Source organism: Lytechinus variegatus, chromosome 4 (assembly GCF_018143015.1).
Source record: "Lytechinus variegatus isolate NC3 chromosome 4, Lvar_3.0, whole genome shotgun sequence".
Lineage (NCBI taxonomy): Eukaryota > Metazoa > Echinodermata > Echinoidea > Temnopleuroida > Toxopneustidae > Lytechinus > Lytechinus variegatus.
In genome coordinates this window covers 36,928,457-36,944,796 of record NC_054743.1, presented here as the reverse complement: position 1 = coordinate 36,944,796, position 16,340 = coordinate 36,928,457, and the positions used below count along the sequence as shown (strand labels likewise).

The 16,340-nt window shown below is 35.4% G+C and overlaps 1 protein-coding gene across 1 annotated transcript in view; it reads right to left on the bottom strand.

Annotated features, from left to right (window-relative positions):
* Positions 1 to 5,120: 5,120 nt before the first annotated feature.
* The window catches only part of LOC121413968 (centrosomal protein of 162 kDa-like), a 35,731-nt gene continuing 24,511 nt past the window's right edge, over positions 5,121 to 16,340 (bottom strand). The window contains 9 exon segments of the mRNA XM_041606995.1: positions 5,121 to 6,463; positions 7,193 to 7,245; positions 7,971 to 8,120; positions 9,128 to 9,352; positions 10,037 to 10,173; positions 12,269 to 12,372; positions 12,929 to 13,230; positions 14,285 to 14,533; positions 15,671 to 15,754. Of these exon segments, the coding sequence (XP_041462929.1) occupies positions 6,232 to 6,463; positions 7,193 to 7,245; positions 7,971 to 8,120; positions 9,128 to 9,352; positions 10,037 to 10,173; positions 12,269 to 12,372; positions 12,929 to 13,230; positions 14,285 to 14,533; positions 15,671 to 15,754 (1,536 nt within the window). The 3' untranslated portion in view covers positions 5,121 to 6,231.

The following is a 16,340-nucleotide window of genomic DNA, read 5'->3' as shown; positions in this document are numbered from 1 at the left end:
GTTTCTAACTTTTGAGCACAACTGTACATGGAAAACTGAGGGTTGGAGTTTAAAGGAAGATTATTTTAGGAAAATGCCAAGTGCATTTTATTTGAATTTGACAGCAATTTTAGCAAGAGAAAGTGATAATACATGTACATGTATTTCCCAAATTACAAATGTAATAGGTGTTCCATATTAGTCTTAAATAATTATACATGCTTCAATCATAGAAAATCCAAAATAAACTCTCCAATTTGCTAAAAAGACCTCCATCATGTCAGCAATAAAATGAATAGGTAATATTTTGACAAATGACCACGGTGAAAAACACAATGGCGTTATCTCGTAACTGACCTTTATTCTCTGAGGAGAGTTTGACAAACGATTCCTCTTTTATACTGACCATTATCATAGTTCTATGATGAAACTGATTATTTAGTATAGTTTCCATGGTAACCGCTTGTACAGAAGGCTTGTCTTCCAGTGTATAGTAAGGGGATCTATACCATACCAAAAAGCAACGTGTATAAATTAACAGAATCAGTATGTAATAATATGCAAGAGAATGTCTCTATTTGTATGTTTGTTGCTAGACATAGTAATAATCCAAAGTGAACAAACATATTTCATCTTAATAAAGTGCATGTCATTACCTCTGTTCAAATTGATTTTGCATTGTTATAGTTTGATAAAGATTACTACATCATCGCTTATGATTCTACACGATGTTACTCTGCATGTTTAGCAGAGATGATGTAGACCAATGCTTCAGTTTCCAGTGGTTTTTTATATAAAAGGTATTTGACATGCTAAAAAAACTTTGCAAACATTTTGTTTTAATTCAACCTACACCATTTTAGTAAGTCATGCCATGTATTAAGGCATGCACTTTTTTCTTTGTCATGCACGGCAATAAAGATTGGTATATAGTTTCAAATAATGAAAATAATGAAGATTGTCAATTATTGAAACCTTTATTTGCAGAAGGGAAGTTTTTTATGTAAAGGACTAGAATAGTATGTAGTTTTGTTTTATATTTTTGCTTATTTGAATCACGCAACTTGCCCGGTGCAAGCTTTATTCTTATTTGATAATGTACAAACTATTTTATCTGCAAAGAACTTATATTCATCTTTATTGCTTGGAATATTTGTATCATAAGGTTGTAAATGTACAAACTTCTTATTAATCGAAAATTCAATATTATTATTATATGCAATGTTTCACGTTAGGTGGCGTGTGGTTGCACGCTGGGTTAGCTGTTTCCTTGTTTACAATGAATCACCAGCCTGCGTAAAGTGGTTCTTTTGAGAGCGCCCTCTAACCATGAAGGCCATGGCTTACTATATGACCAGAATGCAAAGCGAGTTTACAAGAAATGCCACAAGCGCTTTCTTATCAAATGTAGACTAAAACAAGAAATCGTTGATAGACGAGCATAATTTCAAAAATAGGATGTAAAATTCAATTCAATTGAGCTCACAATGACAGTGAGTTATGACCAACATTGTGTTTGGTAGTCTAAGAATTAAATCTGATAAATCAATCTCATGGAGTAGCTGGACATCCAAGAAAATTCACTAGGATTTCTAGCTTCATGACCATCTGTAAAACCAGGGCTAAATAGAAAACGACTAGTATTTTGAGATTTCTAAAGTGTATTGATAACATGGTAAATTCCTTGAAAATAAAACTGAATGATCGCCGATGTTAAAGTCTGGTTCACGGCAAATGGTGACAAGATTGATGTATGTTTATGGTTTAAAGCCATATGATTTATTTATCCCTAAATTTTGTATTTCATTGTAGTGGAGATGACAATATCTGCGTTGTGTTGAAATGTTTGTTCAAATTTGTTTCATTTAATTTAAAGAGAATATCTTTTCTTTGTAACAAAAAACTCTCATTTTACTATAGAGCAACTGTAACAGATTATCAGTGATTGAGAAGTGATTATGAAAATGATTTTCAAACATTTTCATAATTAATTCTACCACAGCAAATAATTGCAATTATAACCCTCAGCGTATTTATATGAACACATTTTCATGCAATCGTACTTATTACATGTTTCTATACAACCATAATGATTAATTTTCTCTTTAATGATGGTGGTAGAGGCTTAGCAAAGCAACAAGGCTTCTAGTATTGTGTCCATGGATTTATTTCCAGTCATTCACACCAAGCATGGAATTTCCTCATTTTCTTAAAGATTAACAAGAAAATCCATGATTTTCAATGCATATTAATGTGTTAATATACAGTGAATTGCAATAATCAGTTACAAAAGTTCAGCATGCAATTATGTGGAACAGACATGTATGGATTATAATACACAAGAACCTGAAGTTTATAATTTTGATATGAGATGCTTCATGTAGGTCAAACTCTGGTTGATTCAACCTTAGAAATGACTGCATTACAAACTTGAAAGGGAAAGAAGGAAAGGAAGGAAATAGTAGTAGTTCAGGGGGCGGTTACACGAAGCACAGTAATTGATTGTGGGGCTGATTTTCATGATCGATCACACACAATAACCATTTCAAATCAATTGTAGAAATGGGTACCATGATCAATCACAAAGCACTGTGATACAGGGCCCAGGTCTTTTAAACTACATGTCAGATGTACATGTAATTATTTCATGTCATTTTGTTTCCGTATAGTTTCAAAGTGATCTTTGTGATCATTATGCCTTCAAATACCTACCAAGTAGTTGTACGTTTTAGTACCTTACAATGTTTAGCAATGTCAGTTTGTTTTCATTGCAAAGACTAATTTATGCTCTTGAATTTTGCAGCATGATATTTAATCGTTTCTTTCTTATTGTTGTTGGCACGTTCTTTTACATGGACCGTTGTGATAAAGATGTATCAAACTTTTAAAATGGCTCAAATCTACATTCCATTTATTCATTGTCAGCCTCTTAGAGTTTATCACATGTGCATCTCCCCCCCCCCCCCCTCCCCCACCTCTCTCTCTCTTCTCTAATATAGTGGTTAAAACATCAGACATCTAAAGCAATTTAATTTTGGCCCTTATTCTTGAAAAAGGTTTAAATTGTACAAAACCATGGACTGAGCAGATTTTTTTTTACAAAATTGGGCATATTTCATTGCATACACTAAGAAAAATCCAATAATCAAATGTATACACTCTTTTGGCAAAGGCCACTAAAAGGGAAGCATGATAATACAAGATAAAAAAAAGGGTTGTAATGTAAATGTATGAGAGAGGAAAGATAGGAATAAGAGGGAGGAGAGAATAGTGGGATGATGATGATGATATGATGATGAAATGATGATGATGATGTTGATGATGATGATGATGATGATGATGAAATGATGATGATCATGAAATGATCATGAAATGATGGTGATGATGATGATGGTGAAATGATGGTGATGATGATGATGGTGATGATGAAGGTGATAAATGATGGTGGTGATGATGATAATGGTGATGATGGTAATGATAATGATGATGATTATGATGACATTTCCTTCATCATCATCACCACTACCACCATCATCATCATCATCATCACCTTAATCATCAGATTCTGATGATGGTAATAATGATGAAAATGTTAGTATATTTTTAAAGTATCTGTAGGACATTCAAAGGAATGCTGGTAATTGCAAAAAAAAATATTTACTGCTAAACTTACACAAGTAGACCTTTTATAAGTCAAAAGTTCATTCAAGTCGACGTAATTTTTTAGACCAAATTAGGCAAAACTTGTTATAGACCTCTTCTGATTTAAATTTCTCCTTCCAAGTTCAACAATTTTTTTGTACGGGGTCTAATATATCTGACTAAAGCAAAGGTACCTACATTCTTCTAAATATGAATAATGATAAAGACAATACTGTCTTACCATTTCTAATAACCAATCTAATGGTCACTGATTCATTACTTTTTAAGAGATACTCAACATAATGGATATTAAAGACAAGCAAGAAATGACTATTATTAATTATAGAAATATCAATGTTATTTACAAAAATAATGTACAAGGAATGCTATGTTATGAATTCAAAATATTTTCAAATAAATTAGAGTTATTAAAACATTAATGGAATAACAATAATTGCACTTCGTACAGAACAAACGTATGATGAAAAAAAGGAAACAAATATTCAAAAGACAAAGGTTTGGATACATGTACAAAGCAAGATTTCAGTTGTTATACACAAGGCTTTGTTTAAAGGTCAAGTCCACCCCAGCAAAATTTTGATTTAAATAAGTAGAGAAAAATCAAACTAGCATAACACTGAAAATTTCTTCAAAATCTAATTTAAAATAAAAAAAGTTATGGCATTTTAAAGTTTCGCCTATTTTTCACAAAACAGTGATATGCATAACTCAGAGACATGCAAACAAGTCAGTCGATGATGTCCATCACTCACTATTTCTTTTGTTTTTTATTGTTGAATTATATTTCATTTTTACAGATTTGACCACATTGACCAACTTGACTGAACCATTTAGTAATGGACAATGCTAATTCCACATGTTCAGGGAGAAAATAATCACTGTTTCACTTGACAATGAGGATAAAATAAGAATATATCATATCTCATATTAATAAAATACAAAAGAAATAGTGAGAGGATGACATCATAAGTCTCCTCATTTGCATATCGACCAGGATGTGCAAATAACTGTTTTGTGAAATTAACTTTAAAATGTCATAGCTTTCTTATTTCACATCCCATTTTGATGAAATTTTCAGTGTTATGCTTGTTGGATTTTTCTCTTTTTATTCTAATCAACTTTTTGTCGGGGTGGACTTGTCCTTAAGATTTCATGTGTAAGATTTCTATGGAATAATCTCCTAAATTCCCTAAAAACAATTGATTCAGTTTACAAATTCAAAACAGCCCTTAATACCTAGTTTTCTAAAGTGTACCTAGCCTCAACAAATTGAAATCACCAACACATCTCTTCCTTTCCTTCATATTCTGAAGCGCATGGAGACATAATTGTTATGTGTTATGCGCTATACAAAAACCGACTATCATTATGATCTTTAATGAAAATAATGTAATTTATCGAGCACTTGCAAGTAATATCCACTCTGCAAAGTTATCAAGGCACTAAATGTGATCATTATTGCCCTGGTTTTTGCCCAGCTGTATCCCACTGCACAAGCATTTCAAGATTTTAGTATTCATGCCAGGTAACAATTAACTACACTTTTGCCTGATTGCATAAAGTTTCTTGAACAGGTCTGGTTGGAGTATCACAAAACTCTATGTAAGAAATCTGCGATCTATAACCTTTTTTTGTGCTAACTTCCCAATAATTTTTTTTTTATTCCCATAAAAAATCCTTCAAAATTGATTAATGCTACTGAAAATTCATTTTGCTCATGGCCCCTCTAAACTTCAAGTTTGCCATACATGTGTCATGTCATAGAGTGGACTGACTGGCTGTCCAATGGCAGAACAAATCCCTGTCTTTAAAGCTTTTTAAGAATCTCTCCAATGGCCTACTGTACAACTCCTCCCTGTACCTCTAGATTACCCTTAATGCGTCATACTGTACCATGAAGTGGACTGACAGGATATCTAACTGCAGAATGACACTTTGTCTTTTAAGTTCTCTAAGAACCTCTAGGATGGCCTCCTTGAAAAACTGGATTGCCCTATATATGCCATAGCATAGAGTGGACTGACTGGCTGTCTAACGGAAGAACTACATCATATCTTTGAAGTTCTTGAGGTGTGCCTACTCTAAACCTGGAGATATCCCTACATGTGTCATAACACAGAGTGGACTTACTAAAGATTCTGTCTCACAGCATGATACCCTGTCTTTGAAGTTCTCTAAGAATCTCTAGTGGTGCCTGACCTGAATCTCAAGATTACCCTACATGTGTCGTAACACTGAGTGGACCAACTAGCTGTCTAACGCAAGAACTACACCTGTCTTTGAAACTCTGTAAGAACCTCTAGGATACCCAAACTGAACCTCTGGATCACCCAGCATGTGTCATAACATAGAGTGGACTGACTGGCTGTCTAACAAAAGAACTACACCTAGCCTTTGAAGCTCTCTAAGAACCTCTAAAACAGACTCTAGCTATACCCTTAACCTAAGGATTACCCTACATGTGTCATAACATAGAGTGGACTGACTGGCTGTTCTAACAGAAGAACTACACCTTGCCTTTGAAGCTCTCTAAGAACCTCTAAGATAGACTCTGGCTATACCCTAAACCTAAGGATTACCCTACATGTGTCATAACATAGAGTGGACTGACTGGCTGTCTAACGGAAGAACTACACCTTGTCTTTGAAGCTCTCTAAGAACCTCTAGGATGGCCTCCAGCTCAACTCGGAACCTCTGAATCTCCATGTTCTTGGATGCAACAAGCCCTTTGAGAGTCAAGATCTCCTGGTCCTTCTCTGAAGTAGCGCTGTGAGTAGCTCTCTCCACCAAGAGTTGTAGGTCTTTGTCACGTTGGATATGTCTGGGAAAGACACAGATTATGTATGACATACTAGTAATCTTCTTGTCGTTTATGGATATGTAGAAAATAATCATGATAATCTGCTTTCATATACACTCTAGCACTCGTACATCATTACATCTCTACTATCATCCTGGGTCTCGTAACACAAAGGTTAGCGACTGATTGTATGCTTGATTTTTATGATTGATTGTACACTGTAGTCAATGGACTCAATTGCAGAAAATGATTCTACGGTTATTGCTAATCTTTGTGTTATGGGACCCTGATCATAAAATCATCTAATATCACTCTTTCTTTTCTTTTTCATGAACTGGAACACACTGCAGCCTCATTATTGCACTCATTCTCAACTTGATCTATGATCATGCTTTGCATTGTCTTGCTCTTGGAGTATCAAAGACAAAAATAACAAGTATTCTTTCTTAAATCATTTGCTTCATTGCATATACATGTGAAGTTCATGATGTGATGTGCTCAATACAACAAATTAATTGTTAAATATATTCTTTCATATGCATACACATATTATCCTTAACCTCATGGCTAGTAATGGGTGTCTTTATTCATTTTTTTTTCTTATTCTTTTTTTAATGCAAGTCATTTGGAGGATGTGTATTTTTATGACTGACAAGTAACCCATGCCTGTGAATCTGCTTTTGCCAATAAATCGAGAGAATGAATAATCAATGACAAATGAACACAAATCAAATCACAACATGAAAGTACCTGCTTTCCAATGCTACTATCTTGGCTTGCAGTGCTTCAAAATGCTTCATCTCCTGTAAGATAAGGACATAAAAAAGACAAGATGAATTGAGTGGTAGAAAAGGAGAGAGGAAAGAAAGAAGGTGTCAGAGTACAGAGAAAAGAGATTGACAATCAATCCAATGTCCATGATTTTCCAAATTTTGTGTTCTATGATGTTCTTGACAAAAGTCCCATGTTTGTCAGAGACATCTCCATTAGATGCCATTGTAAAAAATAAAAATCATCAAAGAATATTAGTTTCTGCACCAAAATGCACAGCAATATGATATGCAGATAAAGCTTGGCAAACACATGGTAAACACTGCAAACATGAAATTCAGCAGGGGCCCGTCTCACGAAGATTTGCGATTGATCCGATCAATCACAACTATGAACGGCCAGCAACGTCCACCTCTAAAATGCATGAATGTTCAAAATGTTTGAAATTCATTGATTTCTTGACAATTTGATGTGTTCACCTTCGTTTACATAGGACACTTTGCAAATTTCATGTAGTAAAAATTCATGACACTGATGAATTTTTGTAATTCAAACTGATTGGCGTGAATTTTTCAGTGAAATTCTGCGTTCCCAATTCCAAATATTTTTTCCTGTTTTTCCGTATTGCAGAAGCTGTGAAATTTACATGTACATTAAATCATTTGCATTCATATCCATCAAACCCACCCATCTTTCCATGGAGTTTGAGAGTCCCTTCCCCCACTTATGAAAAAAAGAATTTAAGAGTTTCACTCACAGGTGTGTGGTTCTCCTTGGCCTCTCGTAGCTCCATCCTCAATTGATCCACCTGCGTCTCCATCACACGCTCCCTCACCCTGGAGGCCTGGAGACGATCTATCTCCAGACGAGCCTCGCTCAGCTGGTCTTGTAGCTCTCTTACCATCACCTGTGGGGTATGGAGGGGGGGTGAGGAGAAAGGAGTGTTGGGTGACATTAATGGGTGCATCTTTCTGCTACCAAGTATTCTGCCCAACTTTGGCAAAAGGAAGCAAGTGACACATCAGTCAAATTTGAGTTATTGTTCTTTCTGAAACACCCTTTGTGTGTTGCACGTTCAGGCACAATTTGGGGAAGAAATGATCGTTCTATGGAAAGATATTGAAGAAAATATGCTGTTAAATTGCATCAAAACCTATGTAAGTGACGAACACATATTGCTCATTTACAACAAATGATACTTTTGTAACTTGATTCCTTTTGCCAAAGCGCGGTAGTACCATGCTGCTGTCTAATTTGAAAGAGACCGTCACATTACAGCAATACTCTCAGGTGAGCTTTTCCATGAAATGACCAACCTTTTCATACTATGACCAACACAATCAAACTGGCATAATCAATATACTACATGTATGTGCAATAATTGAAACAAACTGGGCCAATATTCTTTAAATGGGAAAATCTCTAACCAATAACCATTCAAACAAAGTTCCATACAAAGCATTAACATGCATACAAGCAACAATTCATACCATCTTACATTGTGTAGCTCATTTTATTATAACTCAGTATGTTGCATACAAACAGGTATCATGTGTTCAATATATTTGTCTCTTATCCTTCCTTTCTTATTTGAACTTCAGAATAGAATATTTCTACATAGATAGGGCTATATACAGTATATGTTTCTTATCATAAATATTTCTAATAGCTATGTCAAATATAAAATAACAATAATCACAAAATAGTTTTTGAACTACATGTGAATCTGCCTGAGTGAAATCTATCAGAACCAAAGAAACCTGGGTTTTTTTACGTGAAAATTTGACTTAGAAATGTAAATAACAGATGTTTGCATATTCTTTTCTGGAGAATTGCTTTGATTTAGACAATTGTTTGACTTTATATGGAAGGTTGATTTAGTCTAATGCAATGCTCTTTATGGAGACCACTAACCTGATGTGTTTCCACCTGACTATTCAACCTCGCCATCTTGGAATCTCCCACGATCATTGCTCTCTCGGCTTTCATCCTCTCAATCTCCATCTGATGATGCGATCTTAACGATGACATCTCTTCGGTAGCTCTCTCCCTTGCCTGTCTGGTGGCGCCCTCCGCTTCGGCCAGCGCGGCATGGAGGCGGACCCTCTGCTGCTCCATCTCTAAGGATACATCATCCAGCTTGAACATGGCACAGAATGGGGGAGGTGGGGTTAAATGGAAAATGTTAAAAGGAAAAGACTGTACATGAATCTACATCTGTTTTTATTTTCTCCTGCGCCCTGTTGCATAAACCATCACTATTCTGGTAACTTTGCTAACCGATGGTAACTCTCAAAGAATCCTTAATTTTGATTGGCTGTTAAGATGTTATCAAATCTTTAAAAAAAAAAACTTTTCATATTATACACACACACTACAGCAGCATGCAGACTAAGCTTGACAAACAATAGCTAAACACTGTAAACAGGTTTGGTCATTATATACTTTATTGATGCATCGATTGGCAAAATTAGAATTTGCTTTACTTTTCATTTATCCTACATGTATTTTGAGGAAATTAAATTATTGGGAAATTAAATTTTTGGGAACCTGAGAAATTGTGGGTTTCTTTGTGAGATCCTATATTCTTCTTACATTCTGCAAATTATTATTACTATTATTATTTATTTGACCAATATAAAAAAGTACATACACATTACATTAGAAAATTTACAGTACATTAACATGCAAAGAAATGCGCGAACGGCATGTGGGTCAGGGGGCACAAAAGCGAAATTCATCACTGTTGCCCGAAGGTATGAGCCCCCAAATTTGTGTTCCTTATCATGGAAATCTTGGGAATTCATGCAAGGAATTTCCTACCTGATGTTTAAGTCTCTCATTCTCCATCAGAACATCTGATATATGAGACCCAGTGAAGTTTTCTGGAATGTACGGCTTGGTCGATTCCTCCACCACCTCTGATTTACTTCCTTGTCTCTTTAACTTCTTAGTTTTACCTAAAAGCAATGAAATCTAACTTGTAAATACTGTTTAATTATTGAAGGGTAAATTGTGTTGAAATATTATCTGCATGAAGATGCAGATAATATCGACTAGATAGATTATTGTTCCTTATGAATGCAAACGAGCCAAATTTGACGTTGTTCCCTATTAGCGCTTTGAAACTCTTGTAAAATCACTATATAAATAACAATATTATTCACTCATTTTTCTTTAATGGTTGTTTACCGTAAGTAATGGTGTATTAAGGGCACCCGTGTATTAACCGCACCCCCAACTTTGGACTAAAAAAAAAAAATTCTTCTCACATTTACATGCATATTTGAGGTACGCAGAAACAAAGACTAAGTTTAAGATTTCAAAGTATCAAAAGAGATTACCGGTATGCGGAAGTCTGCTGTTCTTGATCAATTCATCTACAAATGTTAGAAAGAAAGAACGGTCCCAACAATATTGGCCATTTACACACTCACTCACCTCACAGTCACAGTGTACACACACACAGCACTGCCATTACATTGCAAACTACAATACAGTACCAGTCATGCCAGTACATCTAATCAAATTATGATCTGTGTCTTTTACAGCGTAGAAGGAAAAAACATTCACATTTCTTGCATCACAACCTCTCAATCACTTTCAGAAATTTGATGTCTTAGCATGAATTTTGGAAATGGGATTACAGGAAGGTTCAAGAAACAAAGAAATTGACATTTTTTTCAGTTGTTTTTTACGGCTTCGTGTCGTTTCTCTCGTGCGTGGTTTACATGGTATCTTATGAAAAGCAAACAGGAAGAAAAAAACCAAGCTGGCGTGAAAAGGGACTTTGAATAGCGCCAGCTTAAGTCGCAGTATAACCATATTACAACGCAATCTCTAAGCTCACTCAACTCTCGCTCAGCGGTGACAAAATATTACCGAGTATGCTTGACGTCTCTTTTAATTTAGCCAGGGAACTTCACTACTTTGAATCAAGAATAAAGTCAAAATTAGTGTCATGAAGGTGGGTGCGTTTGTTATGGACAATATTTATTTAAGATCGTAATAATCGCTTCCCATTACCCGCGGCTCATACCCCTCTAAACGACATTGCCTGGGCGGCTACGCCCGGCCACTCGATGTGTTGTGAACTTGCAGACATCGTACATGTACGGGAGGGGTTACGGCGGGCTGGCTCAGACCCGTCACCGTGTATAAACCACACCCCCGACTTTTGCTTCTATCCCGCCGAGAAAAAGGTGCGGTTAATACATCGTTATTTGTTGCGTGAATGAGAAATTTCCAGACATATTAGTCAAATATGCAATATATCGTAGAAAATTATGTCTTCAGAACTGAAGAACTTTAGAACTGAAATACATTGCGAACAGAACTCCTAAAATTATCAAATCATCATTTTCAAACGCATTCTTGAACCAATTTCCTCATTTGTTTTATTTATTCTATAAGCTATTGGGGTGAGCTATGACCTCCATGCCCTGTGACCTTGTGAACCCACAATCAGATCAGATTATTATCCCTCCCACATTTATACATGAGTAAAGTTTGAATATGATCTTTCAACCAATTCTTCATTTATTGCAATAACATGTCCTTTTTATGTATGAATAACTCTATGACCTTTAAACTTAAATTAGAGATTATCTTCCTTTCTAGGTGGCAACTTAAATTACAGATTATCTTCCTTGGTGGCAACTTAAATTAGAGATTATCTTCCTTGGTGGCAATATGAAATGTGTGTTTCTGTTCTCAGATTTCCTGAGAATTTTTATTTTGTATTCAATACACATCATGGGGAATACATGTATATTTCAAACCGTCAGTAATTTTTCTTTAATTAAGACTGAAGGAAAAAAAGGATCAAATTCTCTATTCCTTTTGTCTTAGTTCCAATGAAAATGATGGGTGGAATATATTGAAATAGTGCAGCATCAACTTACACATTCAGAGCCTTATTCATAATTTGCAATAATTTCAGCTGAATGCAAATTCCACGTAGCTGCATTGTTGTTTGTTTTCAAGTGAAAACGAATATGAAATCACTACTATTTACCTATTTTTCCTATTACTTACAGTTTTATTATGACATACCTTTACTATTCTCTGTTGCATTCATAGCATGGAATCTTTCTTCCATCAATCTGTCGACTGTAGCTTTTAGTAACTCAAGCTCCTTGTCTTTAGCGCCAAGCTCTCTGTTTGGGATCAAAGAAAAGGGTCAAAGGGAAATCAAAAATAAAATATTCAAATAGCTTAAAGATAAATACCAGTTGAAGTAAATATCTCAAAATGAGTTCAAACAGAATCCAATGAAATTACCACCAAAGTGCATGTATGTATAAATAAAAAAATATGCGCCAAATGGCCCTGGAAGAAAATGCGTAATTGCTGAGAAAGGAGCAAAATAAGCACGGAATTCCATCAAATTTCAGGTGTTTTTGGAGGCAATATTAATGAACTGTTCCACATATATCCTTTTCTATGTTGGTGATCATCAGAATTGTCGATTTTGAGCTAAGATCTCATGATTTTACAAAGATAAGTTTACATTAATGGACAAGATCTAGATGTATTATAATATTTTGACTATGAACCTTCAGTTAAAAGACTTTCTCATGAAATAATTGTTTGCTGCAACTACTGTATTTTACCTTTAAGCTCTCTACATTTCTCATCACTGCTGTTGTTCAACAATTCAATATCATGAATTCATAATTGTCAAAAAATCTTTTAAAATAGAGAAAGACTTACAAAGCCAGCTGAGAGAGCTTTCCTTGGAGATCCTTCTCTCCCAATCCTCTTCCTATTCGTCCATCTTTTCCATTCCCATCTCCTCCACTCATTCCTGATGACACTGCCTTGGACAACCTTCTCTTCAGCTCCTTGTTTTCCTTCTCCAGCTCCAGGAGCTGGCTCTTGTTCCTTTCTCTGATGCCATCCAGCTCCTTCTGCAGTGCTGTCACACTGGTGTGGGGACGGGTCTGGGATTGCCTACCAGTCTCAATTTGCTCTACTTGTGACTCTAAAGAGTTGATCCTGTCTTCATATCTCACCTGATTCACAAAAATTAAGATATATTTCAATTACTGTTAGACTCTTATCACTGCCAAAAAAATCAAGAAGATGATGTGAATTCTGACTTTCATTGATCAAAGGAAGTAAACAAATCTTATTTCTTCTGCAATTTTTTTTAGTAAAAAGCACAAGAAAAAGTGCAATCTTAGGATGCCAACTTCACACCTATCTTATCAACATTTATACAGATTTTTTTTTTTTGGGGGGGGGCTTTGTGGGGAGGGGGTAGATTAGAAAAAAAAACAACCTTTATTCGTGTTTACAGAACTAAGCTTTGTTCACAAGCAAATATATCCAGGAAAATCACAAATTTCTGTCCAGGGGAATTCAAGTAACGGCAGGAAGTAAATTTCCTTGTTTTAATGATATTGTAATCACCATTCAAATGTGACAGTACTTTTTATTTCAATCCAAAACTAGTGTCGAGTGACAACTTGCACCAAACTCCAGAAGCAATGTTACATTTACATTGAAAAACACAAACTTGATGCAGTACAATCTCCATTGTGAAAGCATCACAGTGTAGTGGTTCCAACTCTTCTCTTGAATTCAGAGGCCCGTAATCTGAAGTCAGGTTAAATTTAAACTCTGGTTTAAAGTTGTGATTTATGGACGGCCAATATTTGCATAAATCTCTAACAATATAATATAAATATCAGCTCCTTTTTCGCTAAAACCATTCTCAACTGTTTCGGACAGGTAAACAGGATAACTTTCTTCACCATTTACAAGTTAGGAAAGAGCACAGTAAGCATAAGAAACATGCAATGTAAGGAAAAATTTTGACATGTTTGGCTTTCCATAATTTTAGCACAGAGGTAGACCATGGTCTAAGTTAAACCTGAGTTCAGAATACCCGCCAGAGGGTCATATGATTGATTCCCAAATGTTGCCACTATCTACACAGGTGTTAGAAGGGAACCAGATAGGATGCAAAAGCAAAATGTAGTATACACCTATGAAGAAAGTGAGAAAATCCTTGTTGGATTGATCTCCAGGGAGTGGACAAAGTGGAATGTGATTATCTCATACCTTCATGGCATTGTACTTTTGCTCAACAACTCGAAGACCTCTCTTGTTGTCCTCCTCTTTCCCTTCCAATTCCTTCTCCAACCTCTTGACCTTGTCCTCCAGAAAGGTGATTGACCTTGGTTGACCTTCAGTTGACTTCTGACCTTTGCCCTCGGTTGGGAGTGGAGATGAGGTGGAGGCAGCGGCGTAGATGAGGGCAGGCAGTGAGTTCGGGTGTCGCCTTCTGATGATGTCATTCATTTCTCTGACCTGTTCACATGTGATTAACCAGCATGGGATGAATCAACATGGTGGAATAAGAGGAATTTTATTCTTAGTCTATAATCAACAATCATCGACCAAATTGAAGTCATCAGCAATCTCTTTTTCTTTAAGAGCAGCAAACACATTATTTGTTTACAATTGAAAAATTACAGCATATCAACAAATAAATACATGTAGTGATTAGCAAGTAGTAAAAGCAGTCAATTTGTCTCTTCTACATGTAAGTATTCCTCATCCCCTATAGTACAGTACAAGAAAGAATGTAATAATAGAGGGGTAAAAATCAGCTGATTTACCTATTATTAGAGATTAATAAAACTGCATGCTCAAAAGGCATATTAAAGAGAAATGCCAGTAGTTGCACCAAACTCTGATTTCATGAGAAAGCCTGTAAAACCAGGCTTAGTTGTCAGTATATCATCAAGGATCTAGATCTGGTACAATTACATAAACTGAACTTTCTGAAATCTTGAAATCTACGCCGAAAAATCTTCACAATGAAGATCACCAACACAGATAAGCACACGTGGGACAGTGTATTATTGCTTTGAATGTGGGCCCGACGCTTGACCCAAATCCTGTGCTTATTTGCTAATTTCTCAGCAATTACACAATTTCTTCCAGAATCCTTTGGCACATATTTTTTTATTTCATGCAAATAGACACTTTGGTGGTCATTTCATTGGATTCTGTACGAAATCATTTTGATATCGTTACCACAACTGGCATTTACCTTTAAGATATTCTTCAGTTACAAAATTAATACTGATCAACAATCTAAAATTGCTACAAGCGAGCAAGATTTGGGACATATCGTGTCTGAGAGCACCCAATGAGTAGAGTGGGTGTGGTAAACTCCATTGACATGCAGGATAAGGAAACCACACCAGCAAAATTCTAAATACTATGGCAGTGCCCTTATCCCTACATCATAGACATCTTGATGAAAAACTGACTACTTGACTTATAAAACTCTATCTTTTCCTGTCTGACATAAAGGATTACAAATATGATTAAATAACCAGCTGAAATTTTATTTTGAATACTGTTACCAAGAGCCTTTAGGGAAACAACCCATTCTGCAAAACTTTTTAATATGTAATCCGGAATGATGTCACATACCTGTCTTTCTAGATCCTGTATCTTCTTAGCATCAGCTGCTCTTTCTTTGGCTCTCCTTTGGGCCTCCATACTCTTACTGTTTGGCTGTGGGGTAAAAAGGAATGCGCATTTAAAACATGATATCGTCATGTGCTAAACATCAAACCTCTAAATTCACTTCAAGGTCTGATATCATGGTATTTCATTTTTATAAGGCAACTAAAGGTGAATTCACATCTCATCGTCAAAAACAAAAAAATTATTGCGCTTTCATCAGTTATTTATGATCCTGCATATCTCAAATGGCTTTTCCAAATGTACATGTAACCTGTCAGAATGGTCGATAACAATATCACAACAGGTATTTCAATCAGTGTCTCCTAGCTCTTATACCTCTTACACAATTGATAAAAGGCTGGAATTGGAAACGAAAGCAAGTAACGTTCATTTTTTTCATATTTCTTTCAACGTCTTATCTGTCTCAAATGTTAATATTTAATTATTTATTTTTCATTTTGGTATAAAAAACATTGCACATAGCAGCCTTAAGGCTGAATTGCATACAATTTACAAAACGACTGATACAAACAATACACAATAGTTGATCAAAATAAGATATTAAAATAAGACATAAATAACTAAACTCTGATCTAGATTCAATGAATATTGGTAACAGGATTTAACAAATGAT